Source organism: Zalophus californianus, chromosome 16, assembly GCF_009762305.2.
Source record: "Zalophus californianus isolate mZalCal1 chromosome 16, mZalCal1.pri.v2, whole genome shotgun sequence".
NCBI lineage: Eukaryota > Metazoa > Chordata > Mammalia > Carnivora > Otariidae > Zalophus > Zalophus californianus.
This window is the reverse complement of record NC_045610.1, coordinates 13,583,473-13,599,273: the sequence shown is the minus strand read 5'-3', so window position 1 is coordinate 13,599,273 and position 15,801 is coordinate 13,583,473. Positions and strand designations below refer to the sequence as shown.

Sequence of the window (15,801 nt, the reverse complement as noted above, 5' to 3'; positions counted from 1 at the left end):
CCCCCTGCCTCTGTTCCCTGCTCCCTGTTCTCCTGCACACACTCCTTCCTTCTCACACCAGGCTCATTCTCCCATGCTGTGCCCTTTGCCTGCAGAGCCCATCCCGCCTCCCCTGCACCCTAGACTAGCTCCTCCTATTTGTCCTCCAAGACTCAGCTTAGCACCATCTCCTCCAGGAACCTTCCCTGATGTCCTTCCTTTGGGATCCCTGCATGTCCACTGCTCTTCCCATCACTGCTGGGCAAGTGAGCTGTGACCACCACTGGGAAACAAGCCCTCTGTGGGAAGACCCAGGATGGAATGGGGGAAGTTCAGGATATAGGGACTGGGAGTAGTTGGTGAGTGTCTGTAAATAGAGCAAGGCTTGAGTAAGCTGTTTACAGAAGCCCCTACCAGGAACCCTGGCTCCTCCCCACCCCAGGCTGCACAGGGTCAGGAGGTGCCCCCAACTCTTGGCTCTTACCCCAATGGCAAAGCGCTCAACACCTTGCATCTTTGGGGAATTGATGACAGTAGTGAGGTTGAGTGGGTCCTCAAATATGTCCCCATCGGTGAGTACCACCATGACCTTGGATGCATTTTTTCTGGAGCCGTGGCTTGGTGTGAAGACGTTGTCTCTAAGTAGGGGACAGTAAATGAGGAGGAGAACTTTGCCAGAGGGATATTGAGCTCTGGGAAATTTTATTCACTGACCTGTTTTAGAATTAGAGAGATTTAAGGAGCCCTCCAAAATGGGGAACAAAAATCCAAAGAGCCCCCCTTTGGCATACAGCAGGGCCAGGTGGAGGGGAGGCTGTGACACGCCTTGCCCCTCACCTCCTCCCATAGAAAGGTTCTGGACAGCACTTCAGTCTACTCTCGTGAATAATAACGATATTAATAATAGTGGCTAATATTTACATAGTACTTATGTGCCAGACACTGTTGTAAGCACTGGATATATTTTAACCCATTTAATCCTCACCAAATCCTATAAGACAAGTACTATTATTATTCTCATTTTATTTAATTAATTAATTTATTATTTATTTTGAGAGAGAGAGAGAAAGAGAGTGTGCGCTCAGGGGTAGGGGCAGAGGGAAAGAGAATCTGAGGCAGACTCCATGCTGAGCACAGAGCCTGACATGAGCCTCGATCTCAGGACCAAGAGTCGGTCCCTCAATCAACTGAGCCACCCAGATGCCCCTATTTATTCTCATTTTAAAAGTGAGGCATCGGGGGCTCCTGGGTGGTTCAGTCCATTAAGCGTTTTGGCTCAGGTCATAATCTCAGGGTCATGAGATCGCACTCTGCATTGCTCTCCGCATGGGGCATGGAGCCTGCCTAAGATTCTCTTTCTTCCTCTCTCTCTGCCCCTCCTCCAACCTCCCACCCCTGCTCGCACATGTGAGCTCATTCTCTCTCTCTCAAAAAAAAAAGAGAAAAAAAAGAAAAAGTTAGGCAACTGAAGCACAGACAGGTTAGGCAACTCACCCAAGGTCTCTGAAGTACAAACTGGGGCTGGGATTGAACCCAGGCAGCCACGAAGCCCATACCTGTAAGCACTGTGCTCTACTGCTGCTCACAATTGGAGTCTTTGGAAGAATTTTTGGAGGATGTCTTGGGATATCATCCATCAGCCGGGGCTGGATTGAAAGACCTCGCATTCCCCTTAGCCCAGGAAGAGCTAGAACCTGATCCTCTCCTCCTCGCTGCTCTATCCAGACACCTCTCCAGGCATGAGGCCTCGGAGCTTCTGGGCAGGGCCATGAGCCGGCATGTAGTAGGTGCTCAGGGAATTCCCACTGCCCTTGTACTTACAGGACATGCTGCATGGCAGAAGCAGTCTTGGTGACTCTCCCCACTTGAGTGATGTTCTGGACTCTGGCGAGGGAGGCCATCACATCCTGGCTATCCCGAAGATCAAACTCAGTCTGGATCACTTCCCCGTATTGCACCAGGGCAAAGCTGCACTAAAGAGCAGAAGCCAAGGTGGGGAGGAGGTTGGCAGAATCCCCATGCCCAAAGCACCCCCTGACCCTTAGATGGCTCCCCCTGGAAGTAGTAAAAGAATCCATTCATTTCTCCTTGCCTCTAGGCAGGAGGAGATGTTAAAGCAGAGGGAAATCTCTAAGCAAGCAGAGATGGAGGAAGCTATGATAATAATGGTTCCCAGGGAATCACAGACTTGTCCCTGAAATCATGTCTCTGTGTAGTCCCCCTCCCACATATAGACTATGGGGTTGGTCATGTGACCGGCTTTGGCCAATGGGACATTGGCAAATGTGATACAGTCAGAACCGTGAAAAGTGCATGCATGCATTGGGTCTTGCCCTCTTGGAACACTATAGCCATGAAAAAGTTGGGCTGGCCTGCTGGAAGCACATGGCCCAGACAAGTAAGGCCATCTTAGGCCATCCAGTCAAGCAACAAGATGTCTGCAGCTGCAGGACTAACTGCAGGCAAGACCAGCAGAAGAACCACCCAGCTGAGCCCAGCCTACATAGCTGATCCACAGAACTGTGAGCAAATAAGTGGTTGTTGTTTTGAGGTGGTGTGTTCACAGCAATAGAGAACTGATAGACCATGTGAGTCTACCTCTTAGGGAAGCCCACCTCAAAGCACTTCTCATAGAAGTTCCTCATCATGTTGGAGACGAAGTCTTTGGCTCTCTGGAAGTCTGGGGGGTCAATGCTTCCTGAGCCATCCAGGACGATGGCAATCTCAGTGCCTGGTCAGGAGTGAGCATGGGATTTGAGGCAGCAGTGAGGGCAGCATGTACTGCCCTGTGGGGTACCCACCCCATTCAAGCTCTGGGGGCTCAGTTCAGGGAGGAAGTTGGTAAAGTTCCCAAGATTGAAGATTTTGTCTCAGAGGCAGAGAGCCAGAGCCTGCTCACTCTGACTTGCCAAGTGAGTCACTGCCATCGCTCCTGCTCTTTAGGCCTCAGTTTCCCCATCTGTAATATGGAGGAGGGCAGAGCTGGGACTGACCAGGTCTATAGAATCTAGCCATTGCTCCCCATCTTCCAGACCTAGGCACACCTCCCCCCAGAGGCCTCAGAACCTCTGGGCAGGGCTGCTGGAGGTCGCCAGCTTAGGGATCGGCTCTGATGGCCTCTGAGAGCAACCCAGATCTGCCTCTTCTCACCGGCTGCCTCCTCCTCATCATCTTCCTGTGTCTTCAGAGTCCGGCGCCACCTGGCTGGCTTCTCTATGTTGCCTTTCTTGTTCCTGTGGCAGTTTCTGTCATCCACATGTGCACTAGGATCCAGATTTTCTTTAAAAAACGCACATGGAAGAACTCAGAGTCAGACAGCCTCCTTGTTCACCTCCAGGCAGGCCCACACTTAGATCTGCCCTGATTCCCTTCACAGGGGCCTAGGCTTGCCTTGCCCTATGTCCCTCTACATCTGCCATGCCTCTTCTTAGAGACCCGAGGAGATCTCTTCAATGCTGTCCAAGGTCAGTGAGTGTCCAACCCTTACCAAGGTTGGAGAAGTGGACCTGGGTGTGGTTTTGGAAGTTGTTGGATAGTAGGCTGCATGTTCCTGTGAGTTCTGAGCTGAGGCTGTGGGGCTTCCGGGCCAGCACTTGAATGCAGATCTAGGGGAGGGGGGAGAAAGGGAGGGGAAAGCCTAGGTCACCTCCAGCACAGTCCCCCTAATCACAGCTACACCATCACTCCCATGCCAGAACCAAGTTCATCAACCAGGCAGAGGATGTAGGAGTAGTTCGTTCACCCCTCAGCAGGGGGTAGGAGTCATGCTGGGGTCAAAGCTGAGGTTAAGCACCTGGGTCAGTGTGCTGCTCACATGGAGTACCCAGGTCCAAGCCTTGGTCAGTCCTGGGGTTGGTACCAAGGAGATAGCTGGGCTCAGCCCTGAGAATATACCAGTCAGACCGATATCAACACTGGTCAACCATAGGGTTAATGCCACCCTCCCTGAAGCCCTCCATTGTCCCACCTCATGCACACTCACCAAAACACTGTGGTGGTTCCGAACAACTGTCACTCCCCGGTACCTTCCCTTTGGGGTGGGGACAATCTCTGAAACAGTTAAGGCCAGGTAAGGAGGGAGGGATGCTGGGAGGCAACTCTTCAGCCAAGGTCAGATGTCACGGGGCCCCATGAAGAACTGTTGGCCCTTCGGAGCAGCCTCTAGAAGCTGGTTGAGGGGATTTCAAGTACAGGCCTGGACATGTTCAGGGCAAAGTGGCTATTCCCCAAACTTATTCACTGACTCATTCAACAAATGTCCTGTGATGTCTGCTCTGTGCCTGGCCTCATGCCAGATGGTGATGGGGATCTAGAAATAACTGAGACCTGGGGCTTTTCTTACAGGGGGTCCCAGTCTAGAGGGGCAGGAGGGCAGAGAAGCACTAGCTGGTGGGTGTGTGCAGCACCAGGGAGGTGTGCAAGATGCTAAAGGACTGGCTATAAGGATCAATGAACTCTCTAATCTCAAAGTTCTGTTGCTGGAGAATCTTACTGCTCCCCACCGAGACCCCAGGGTGAACATGTAGCTCACTCATTTCTCTCTATATTGTGGGCCTCAGAAGATGCATTTTCAAGCCATAAGATCACTCAGTTGCCCTGCCAGCCTGCATCCCCTTCTGAAGCAGAGAGTGAGGCCGTTCCACATCGTGTCTCTCACAGAGACAAGGACTCTACCATACACAGTCGAAGGGTCATCAGCAAATGTAGGCCTTGAGCTGGACTGGGTGGGATGGGTAGAGTTGGTTAATGAGTGAATTAGGTCCATTCATTTGTTTCCTCATTTATTCTTTCAAACAGCATTTATTGAGTGTCTACTGTATGCCAGTCCCATGCTAGATGCTAGGATGGCCACAGGTTGGGAGGGGTGGGGTTGGATTCCACTGAGGTGTGTTGAGTTGGGACAGGTTGGGTTTTGGAATCAGAGTTGAGTTTGCCAGCTCTAGATGCATGACCTTAGTCATACTGGCAATCAAAGGACTTCTCTGAGCTATAGCTTCCTCTTTTATAAAATGGTATAATTTTGAGGATTAAAAGCGAACAAAGCACTTAGCACAGTGCCAGGCACATGGTGAGCACTCAATACATTTTAAGTATCATTTTTGTTAGGCGTGGGTCTGGAAAGGTGGGCTGGGGATCAGGGTCAGGTTGGGATGGGGTCGGGCATTGAGATAGAAAACCTGCTATTGGTGGTGGAATCTAGGGTAGAGGGACTGGACTAGGTTCAAGTGGACTGGGCCAGATAAGTGGGATTCCTTGGAAGGAGGTCCTAGGAGCATTCCCTGGAGTTGAGGTAGACTTACCTACTCGTTTACAGGAGATCTTATCTTGGATGAGGGAACAACAGTGCAGGAGGCCTGCTTCCCCCTTGGTTTGAGGGCCGGTGACCAGGAGCCTGAGTTGGAAAGGTAGACAGCAAAGTTGAGCTGGCCAATGATTCCTTTCTTCTTTCTGCATGCCCAGGCACTGTCTTCCCACTCCCAATCCAGAGGCTCACAGGCTCCCTATCTGGAAAACTAATGGAGGAGGTTCCGACCTGAGGCAGGCAGGCAGACTCCAGCCCAGAATGGCAGATTCTGCATTATGTGGGAGGCATTTGCTCAGCATTTACCTTTACACAGCTCCAGGTGGGAAATGGTTAAATGCACCTGCTCTCTGCTGACTCACCCTGACAGAGATGGGGGTGGTATTGATGGTAAATAAAGACTCCCTACTCTTTGGGGTGTGGGGGGGGTAGGTACCAGGAAGCCATCAGCAGGACCGCTGGTTCTGTTGGGGGCAGTGCTGGCTTCCTGGTGGCTGCCAGGGGAACTGCCCGCCCTGGCCTCAGTGATAGTATTTCCTGAGAAGAGCATGTTGGTGCTCTATCCTATGGGTGAGTCAGAAATGGAGGTTTGAAGGGGGGAGCGCCTTAGCCACATTAAGGCAGCCTCCAGAGATATGATTCCCTAAGGCAAACTTTGCCCCTCATCCCAAGCCCAGGGAGACAGCAGAGTCCAGTGTCCGCCTAAGCACTCTCATTATCCATGCTGCCCAGGGAGAACTGGTCTGCTTCAAGGCAGGGAGTGAGCTCCCCATCCTAGGGGTTGGGTTGTGAGTAGGGGGTATTGAGGAAGGGGCCCCGAGGCTGGGCTTGGTAACAGTGAACCAGTTCCAAGATCTTTGTGCTGAGGGCAGCAGGAAGCCATGGAGGACTTTACAATGGGGAATATTAGTCTGTACTTTCAAAAGGTCATGATGTAGCTATGGTGGGTTGGGTGGCAGGATTGAGGTACCATCTCCACTTCCTCACTTCCTATCACTCTATTATAATTATGAAATAGATCATTTACTTATCTCCATGGATTAAGAATAATAATAAAGTCTACACCTGTGTATATGCCCCCAACCCCAGCTTAACCCACCCCAAGCTGATTCTACCTTCTGATACGGCTACTGTCGAGGTTAACAGTGGTCCCCACACTGTCAAATCTAATGGACACCTCTCTGTCCTTATCTTCTTCAACCTCTCAGCAGCCCTGGACATCTGACCATCCCCTCCTTGAAATACTTTCTTCTTGATTTCCCCCCACCTCTCTCAACACTCTTTCTCAGACTCCTTTGTTGGCTTCTTCACTGTCTAACTTCTAAATGTTGCCAGAGCCTTGGGGCTTGGTTCTTGTTTTCCTTGCCAGCACATTCTCCCTAGTGATCCCCTCCAATCCCATGGCTTCAGTACACCTGTAAATGCTGAAATTCTGTGGCCCTAGGATCCCTCCACCAGAAGTCAGGCCAGCATCGCTGTAGGAAATAGGAAATAGCTGTAGGAAATGCACCCCCCCAAGATGTCCATGTCCTAATTCCCAGAACCTGTGAATATGCTACTTTTTGTGGCCAAATGGATTTTGTAGGTTTGATTAAGTTATGGATCTTGAAATAAGGGAAATTATCCTGGTTTATCTCGGTGGACCCAATGTAATCACAAGGGTCCTTATAAGAGGAAGGCAAGACGGTCAGAGTCAGAGAAAGATCTGAAGATGCTACACTGCTGATTTTAAAGATGGAAGAAGAGGTCAAAAGCCAAGGAATGTGGTTAGCCTCTAGAAACTGAAAACGGTAAGGAAACCCATTCTCCCCTGAGCCACCAGAAGAAACACAGCCCTGCTAACACACCTTGATTTTAGCCTATTTAGACCCATTTTGGACTTCTGACTTCCAGAACTGTGAGATAATAAATTTGTGTTGCTTTAAGCCTCTAATTTTGTGGTTGTTACAGCAGCCATAGGAAACAAATGCAATGACTAACTGCCCCGTCTAATTAGACTGACCAAACAGAGCTTGGGGTCTTGTCCTCCCAAGCCTGTGCTTGCCTCCCTCCCTCCCTCCCTTTCTTCCAAGATTTTATTTGTTTATTTGACAGAGAGAGACACAGCGAGAGAGGGAACACAAGCAGGGGGAGTGGGAGAGGGAGAAGCGGGCTTCCTGCTGAGCAGGGAGCCCGATGCGGGGCTCCATCCCAGGACCCTGGGACCATGACCTGAGCCGAAGGCAGCCGCTTAACAACTGAGCCACCCGGGCGCCTCAAGTTTATGCTTTTCCATTTTCCTCAAGGCAATAGATGGTAGCACCAACCACTACATTATAAAGCCTGAAGCCTGGGTGCATCTTTATTTGCTTCAGCTTTTCACTCATCCGAGCATCAAGTCCATCAGGAAACCCTATGGATTCTTCCTCCAAATTATACCTACAGAGCATCTCTTTTTTCCATTTCCCCATCACCATCCTGGCCACCAGCATCTTGCCTGGTCTATGATAGTAGCCTCCTAACTGGTAGTGTTTGTTTTTGAAATTTACCCTTATAGTTTATACCATATCACTCCCCTGCTTCAGTAGCCTCCCATGCGCTTAGAAAGAGTCCATACTCCTTGATGCACCCCACAGGGCCTTGCCGGTCTAGCCTCTCTCTGCCTGAGATCTCCTCTCCCCATTTCTGTTTTTTTTTTTTTTTTTTAATGATTTTATTTATTTATTTATTTGAGAGAGAGAGAGAGTGAGTGAGAAAGAGCATGAGATGGGGAGGATCAGAGGGAGAAGCAGGCTTCCCGCCGAGCAGGAAGCCCAATGCGGGGCTCGATCCCAGGACCCTGGGATCATGACCTGAGCCGAAGGCAGACACTTAACGACTGAGCCACCCAGGCGCCCTCCTCTTCCCATTTCTTTGCTCTCCAAGCTCCAGCTCCACACTGGCTGGCTTCTGTTCCAGCCCCTTCTTTGGACAGCCCCAGTTCTTGCCTGCCCCCAGCCCTCTGCCTTGCTGTGCCTTTTGCCTGGAAGCCTGCCTTTCACTCCCCAAGTCTGGCTCATTTCCATCTCCTGGCCTTGCTTAACTGTCATGTCCTCATAAAGGCTTTCTCCAGCCAGCGCCACCTCACAGCACAGCTACTCTGCTGTATGTCTCCCAGTTTTATTTCCTTTTCAGAACTTGTTATGTCTGATAGTATCCTTTTTACTTGCTTATGTGCTTATTATCTGTCTCCCCCACTAGACCGTAAGTTCCTCAAGGATCACATCTAATCTTGTTGACCATGTTATTTCCAGAGCATGGAAGAATGACTGGCAAAGAGTTAGGGCTCAGTAAATATGGTTAAATATTGACTGAATTACAGCCCAGGAAGCAGGTAAGGGCGCTAATGTGGGGCAGGGCTGAAGAGCAGAGGGGCAGCCCTGTGGGCTCTGCAGCTGAGCTCCCAAAATAGGTCACCTGCTCAGCAACACTGCCTTTGCTCCAGACTCCTCCCCGGGCTGAGCCTCAGCCCTTGGTCTAGCACCGCATTCCCTCTCCCCCATAAAGGTGGGGTCAGAACTAGTCTCCACTCCAAATCATGTTTTGGTGGGGTAGGTCCAGGCCTGGAATAGCCTCAGCTCTCCTTCCTCCTTCAGGCCATTGCCCGAGCTATTTCCTTCCCAACTCTTTTTCCTGCCAACAGTCATTGTAAACACCTGCTCCTCAGGAAGTCTTCCTAAAAGGAACAACTTGACCCCCTCCAAGCCCTCCAGGTAGCCCTGACTACTGGAACCCACCTCTATACTCACCTAGACTGTGAGTTCTCAAGAGACTACCCATATACAGCTGTCCAGGCTGTGAACTGCAGAACCCAAGGTTGCCATTCATATCAAGTCATGCAGCTGTGGCCTGGGGCCCAGTCTGAGCTGCCTCTGTTGCCCAACCACTTTACCCCCATGATGGGTAGTCTCTTGATCTCCAGGTTTGTTGACTGAATGACTGACTAACAATAACCAAACCCACCATCAGCTGACATCCCCGGGGACCCTATTGTACCCTAGGCTAGAAGCAGTCCATCTCCTGCCTTCACCCACCTTTAACCTGGGTCCATTCTGAGTCTAACCCCATACCTCCCAGGAGAAGGCCTTCTTTTTTTTTCCCAAGTTTTTTTTTTTTTTTTTTTTTAATTTTATTTATGTATTTGACACAGAGAGGGAGAGCACAAGCAGGGGAAGCAGCAGAGAGAGAGGGAGAAGCAGACTCCCCACAGAGCAGGAAGCCCAACACGCAGCTCGATCCCAGGACCCTGGGAACATGACCTGAGCCGAAGGCAGATGCTTAACGACTGAGCCACCCAGGTACCCCTACCCCAACTTTTATCGTATTTTTTTAGTTTATTTTTTATGGTTTCATTTGCATTTTTATTGAAGTATAATTAACATACAGTGTTATATTCGTTTCAGGTGTGGAAGGCCTTCTTTATGTTCCATTCATTTCACCCTGCGGCAACGACACTCATGCTGCCAGCCCCGGCTGTTCTATTTTAGGGAGAAACAGCACAAGGAAGTGAGAGGGACACATCACCCTTTCACAGGGAGCCCAGCCTCCTCCGCTCTCTGTGGCCCTGAGGAGGCCAGCAGCACATTTCCTGCTCAGCACGGCAGGCACGTGGTCTTGGGCTTCACCATTTGTGGCAGGAACCCAAAGTTCCTTCCACCACATCCTCCTGTGAGCCTCCTCTGCTTCAGCAGGTGTTCAGGGAGGTTTTCATGAGCCCAGCTGGGCTCTCCTTGCACCCTGTGGTGGACTCAGAGCCTTCCGCTCCAGGGGCTCCAATCACCTTGGCTTCTAGTCAGGGGGCCTGGAGCTGGAGAGGGTCCTGCTGGGGTACTGGTGGAAGGGGACTGGGCAAGAGATGGTCACAAATAACTGGGATTGACACTTGGCTTTCAGGAGCATGGGGAGCAACCAGAACACTCATGCACTGAAGTTTGGAAAACTAAATGTTGGCTCTATGCATAAGTCCTGATCCAGCAATTCCAATGCTGGGCACATGCCTGATAAAAGGAAGTACACCTGCCCATCAAGAGCAGTATAATTTGTCCAAGGAAATTGGCCAAATGCCCATTGTCAGCACTGTTCACACAATGGAAGACTTAAGAGCAATGAGAATAAGTATCATTGTCTCAGGCAATACCATTTTCAAAATTCACAGACTCTATTGAGGAAGAATAATGGCATGCCTCATTTATAAGTTCAAGAACAAGCAAAACTAATCCAGGGAGGTGGAGATAAGAGCACTGGTTAGCTCTTGGCAGGGGATGTGCCTGGAAGGGAACACGAGGCTAGAGGGGGCTTAGGTGAGGCTGGTAATGTGCTTTTTTTTTTTTAAGATTTTATTTATTTATTTGTCAGAGAGAGAGAGAGTGTGCACAAGCAGGGGGAGTGGAAGAGGGAGAGGCAGTTTTCCTGCAGAGCAGGGAGCCTGATGTGGGACTCGATCCCAGGACCCTGGGATCATGACCTGAGCTGAAGGCAGATGCTTCACTGACTGAGACACTCAGGCATCCCGAGGCTGGTAATGTTCTGCTTCTTCATTTGGATGCTGCTTACATAGGTGTTTCATTTTGCAAACATTCACTGAGCTACATGCTTATGATGGGGGCATTTTCTGTGTGGCAAATGTCCATAAAATTTTACCAAAACAAGAACAACAAAACACAAAACAAACACTGACTTTAATTCATCTTCCTGCAGCCAAGAACTTGTTAACAACCTTCTCACCACCCCTTCCTGCTTCAAACCTTTCTGGAGCCTCAAATCCTTGGTGCCTAGGTGGCAAGGCACCACCCACCTCTCCCAGCCTATTGCTCATTGCACTCAGCTTCGATCATTTGACATTTTCTGTTCCTTGACTTTGCTCCCACTGGCTTCCAGGCTTCTGACCACACTCCTCTTGGCTGGGACATCCCCCTCCCCTGCCTTCTCACACTAATTCCTACTCATCTCCTCAGCCCCAGGGTTGATGCGCACCTTGTGACTGAAGGATACACCTGCCTCTATGTCTCCAAAGTACCCTAGACATCCCCACCAGAGCTGCCATCACTCCTCTTGTCATTGCCTGCCTTGTCTGTCTCCTTCATGAGCCAGGGGGCCCCACGAGGGCAGGGACTGTGCCTCTTTCACTATCTTATCCCCACATTTAGCCTGTGATTGAGTCGATGCTCCATAAATACTTCCTGAATGTATGAATGAATGAACAAACTGACCCTGCCCTTCCCACTTGCATGGTCACCAGCCTCTTCACTGTACAGGGAGGAAACCACAGTCTAGCAAGGGGTCCAAGCATGCTTAGCTGGCGGGGTCATGGCCCAAGTCCCAGGGCTATAAGGCTGCCTCAGAAGCTGTTACTGCCTACCCATCCTCCACCAAACAGAGCTTCTGCTATGCTCAACTTGGGAAGATGGGGAGCTCCGCTCAGCCAGAAAACTTGGGCTCCTCATCTGGCTCTGCCCCAAAGCCTGTCTGGATGCTGGGCTCATGGCTCATGTGTGCTGGGTAAGAAGGAAACCCTTGACCACTGACAAGAAGCAAAGCAGCAGGGATGGGGAGGGGACTGGCCTGGGGCAGGGCATGAGCAGAGCTGGGTGACAGCAAGCACAGAGAAAGCCATATGTCCATTATGAACAAAAAGGAAAGGAAAAATTGCTCTAGATTAAAAGAGAATAAAGAGACACAACAATATGGCACATGTGAACCTTGACTGGATCCTGGCTTCAAAACAAAGCAGCTCTAAAAGTCATTTTGATGACGATAAGGGACAAAACTAAAGACATGTTTCTACATTAGCATATCCCCACTATCACCATCTGATATAATACATATTTTGCTTGCTTGCTCATTGTCTATCTCCCCCGAGCCTAAGAATTTTTGTCTACTTTGCTCACAGCTGTATCTTCAGGGTCTGGCACATAGTCAGTGCTCCGTATAGATACTTGTTGAATAAATGACCATTGTATATATAATTCAACAATCACCATTTTTACCTTACGTTTTGGGAGTGATTCAAGTTAACAACCACTGTGCTCATTTTATTCATTTGACCTGCTTCTAATATTGCATCGTATATGATTCACAGCTTATTTCCTCCATTTTCCTAATGAGGACCATTTCCAGTCTTTCACTATTCTAAGAAATGCTACAATAAATAGCTTTACATGTGCCTGGGACTATCTCTAAGGTTGGCGTCTGGGAGTGGAATGGCTGGGTCAAAGGCATCTTGGACATTACCAGATATGGTAAAACGATTCTCTGAGTTGGTTGTATCAATTTACAGCCCCACAGGTTCCCACATCCTCACCAGCAGAATTTTGTCACATTTAAAATTTGTGGCTTATCTAATGGGTGGGTACAGATGAGATTTTTATTTTTTTTAAAAAGATTTTATTTGTTTGAGAGAGAGAGAATGAGCAGTGGGGAGGGGCAGAGGAAGAGAGAAAGAGAAGCAGATTCACCGCGGAGCAGGGAGCCCGATGTGGGGCTCCATCCCGGGAGCCTGAGATCATGACCTGAGCCGAAGGCAGACACTTAACCAACTGAGCCACCCAGACATCCCCCAGATGAGATTTTAAAAACACAAATGCAATGTTTAGTGAGCTTGAGTTTGGCCAGAAACTGTAATAAATCCTTTCTGTGCATTAACTCAAATAGTTTTATGCAACAACCCCGTGATATAGGGAAATCTCTACCACTACAGTAGAGATAAGAAACGGGTTGTGGGTTGAGTGCTTCGCTACAAGTACAGAGTAAAGCTGTCACTGACCCATGGCTACCAGACCCACAACCTGCCTCTTAACCACATTCCCTGATGCCTCGCAGTTTCCATTTTTTCTCTGATATTTTTGTCATTGCCCAAAATTTCTATACTGAGCATTACAAAACAGCCTTAAACTTTATTTTAAAATAGTTTGAGGTCATATCCTGCCCCCCGTTCCCTGGCAGTAAAGAGGGCTAGGATTGGCCTGGTGCTCATAGCCTCTCTCCTGTACACCTTTTTGAAAGTGAAGGGAGTTTTTTCCCAGACTGTGGGGGTGAGCCTTCTCTGGGGCTTGTTCAGACTCCCCAGAGGCGCCCTCAATTATGCCTCCCATCTGCCAGGCGCCACTCACCAGGTCTGGTTGGTGCTGGAGTCTTGGTGAAGAAGGGAGTTGAGCACATAGGGTGTGTCTCCCTCAGGAGTCACCCAGATCCGGGCCTCATCCACGTTGAAGGCCGCCAGAAGAGCAAGGCCTGTGGAGAACAGAGGAACATTAACAAAAGAGGGAGCCTGTCGAGGCCTTGGCTAGGCCTTTGACTCCCATCATTCAGTCACATCTTGTGGGGTCATCACACCCATTCTACAGACGAGAAATTGAGACTCCCAAGATCTTTTTCCTGTGGGAATAGGACAGGAACGTAGGCATGTCTGACCCAGACCCCCGCCCCCCCCAATCCTCCTACTAAACTGTGTCAGCACCAAGGCCTCTTCCTCCAGGAAACTTTCCCTGGTTCTCCCCTAGAAGTACTTCCCACCTTCTCACACCTCCCACTATGCACTTTCTGTACCTGTCAGCGCATACTCACGACAGGGTCTTGCCCCAAAGTTGAGCCCCAGGGACAGGCTATACATACATTCTATCTACGACCCTCCACCAAGTGACCCAAGAGAAAACGTCTTCAAACAGGTACAAGAATGTTTACAGAAGCTTTATTTGTAATAGTTCCCAACTGGAAACAATCCAAAGGGCCATCAGCTGGGGAAGGGATAAACTGTGGTATATTCATACAATGGAATACTACTCAGGAGTAAAAAGGAATGAGCAATTGACACACACAGCGAGATGGGTATATCACAAAAATCATTATGCTGAGTGAAAGGAGCTTTACATAAAAGAGCATGTACTGTATAATTCCACTTACATGATGTTCTAGAACCAGCAAAACTGATTTATGGTAAAAAATATTTCCTGGGGGTATGGGGATGGGGCTTAACTGGGAAGGGACAGGAAGAAACTTTGTAGGCTGATGGAAATATCCTAGATCTTGACAGGAATTTGGATGACAAAGGTGTGTGCATTTGTCAAAAACACACTGAATGGTCAACTTAAAAATTTGTGCATTTCATCGAAGGTACATTTTCCCTCAAAAAAGAACCATAAACAAACACCGAACTCTAGTTGATGTGTATGCTGAAATATTTAGGGATAAATTATACCAATGTCTGCAGTTTACTTTGAAATGCATCAAAATGCAAGATGGCTTGATGGATGGCTAGATGGATATGCAGATATATGTTTATATATATGATATATATGTGATAATGCAAATAGAACAAAATGTTGACAATTGTAAAATCTAAGTGTGGTATATAATTTTCCACTGCACAATTATTTCAACTTTTCTGTATATTTGACATCTTTCACTAAAAAGTTTTGAGGAAAAATTGATATTGACAGATTGTCCCCCACAGAGGTTATGCCAATTCATACAACAACAGAATAGGAAAAGGCCTGTTTTCCCATAGCACTGCTTGAGCTGTGTGCAGACCTTTTCATCCTTGTTTTGAAGGAGTACCTTATCATTTTGTTCCAAAATATATTTTTTTTAAATTATGAGTGAGGTCAAGCCTCTTATTTTAAGTTGTTTACTACCTATTAATATACATTATCCATTTGTATGAAGTATTTATTGCTTTCTTATTAATTTGTGAGAGTTGTTTTTTTTAAAAGATTTTATTTATTTATTTGACAGAGAGACAGCGAGACAGGGAACACAAGCAGGGGGAGTGGGAGAGGGAGAAGCAGGCTTCCCGCCGAGCAGGGAGCCCAACGAGGGGCTCGATCCCAGGACCTGGGATCATGACCTGAGATGCTTAACGACTGGGCCACCCAGGTGCCCTGTAAGAGTTTTTGAATCCAAAAGAAATTATCAATGTGTTAAAGATATTGTTTCTCACTTAGCTATTTATTTGGCTTGCATGATATCTTTCCCCACAACTATAGTTTGTATGTAGTCATTTTTCATTTATGACTCTTGAGTTTTATGTCATGCTTCCCCATTCAGTGATTTTTTTTTTTTTAAGTTCACTCATGTTTTCCTCTATATTTTGGGGTTTTTTTTGTTTCACTTCTTACACTTGAATCTTTGATCCAGCTACACTTTATTTTTGTGTGTGGAGTAAAATAGCGATCCAGCTTTTACTTTTTCTCCCCACAAATGAAATTGTCTCAACATTATTTCTTGAATAGCTCATCTTAACCCCATAGATTTTGCAGTATCAACTTTATCATTCTCAGAAATCCCATATGCATCTGGGCCTCTGTTGGGACCATGCCACTCCACTGTAAAAACTCTAATGTAAATTATTTCCATAGAGAAAGGGCAAGGTGAAGTTCAGTGTACAGAACTCATCTGTTCAACTACTGTTCAAGGAGAAACTTTTTGCAGTGGCTCTTGAAAAGCTATACTACTTTTTGGAAAACACTCTTTTTTAAATGATGTTAGTAATAATGACTTTTTCATCC

At 48.1% G+C, this 15,801-nt stretch overlaps 1 protein-coding gene across 9 annotated transcripts in view; it reads right to left on the bottom strand.

Moving 5' to 3' along the window:
* Positions 1–15,801, bottom strand: part of ITGAE (integrin subunit alpha E) — a 64,514-nt gene that overhangs the window by 31,244 nt on the left and 17,469 nt on the right. For 8 of the 9 annotated variants that reach the window (XM_027568593.2, XM_027568598.2, XM_027568595.2 and 5 more), the window contains exons 2-9: positions 13,408–13,528; positions 5,280–5,371; positions 3,962–4,029; positions 3,467–3,584; positions 3,130–3,258; positions 2,595–2,710; positions 1,801–1,952; positions 464–617 (exon numbers count right to left, since the gene is read on the bottom strand). In XM_027568593.2, coding sequence (XP_027424394.1) covers positions 464–617; positions 1,801–1,952; positions 2,595–2,710; positions 3,130–3,258; positions 3,467–3,584; positions 3,962–4,029; positions 5,280–5,371; positions 13,408–13,528 — 950 coding nt within the window. Of the gene's footprint in view, positions 1–463; positions 618–1,800; positions 1,953–2,594; positions 2,711–3,129; positions 3,259–3,466; positions 3,585–3,961; positions 4,030–5,279; positions 5,372–13,407; positions 13,529–15,801 lie in introns of those variants that run through there. The other variant, XM_027568602.2, reaches the window with a different exon arrangement.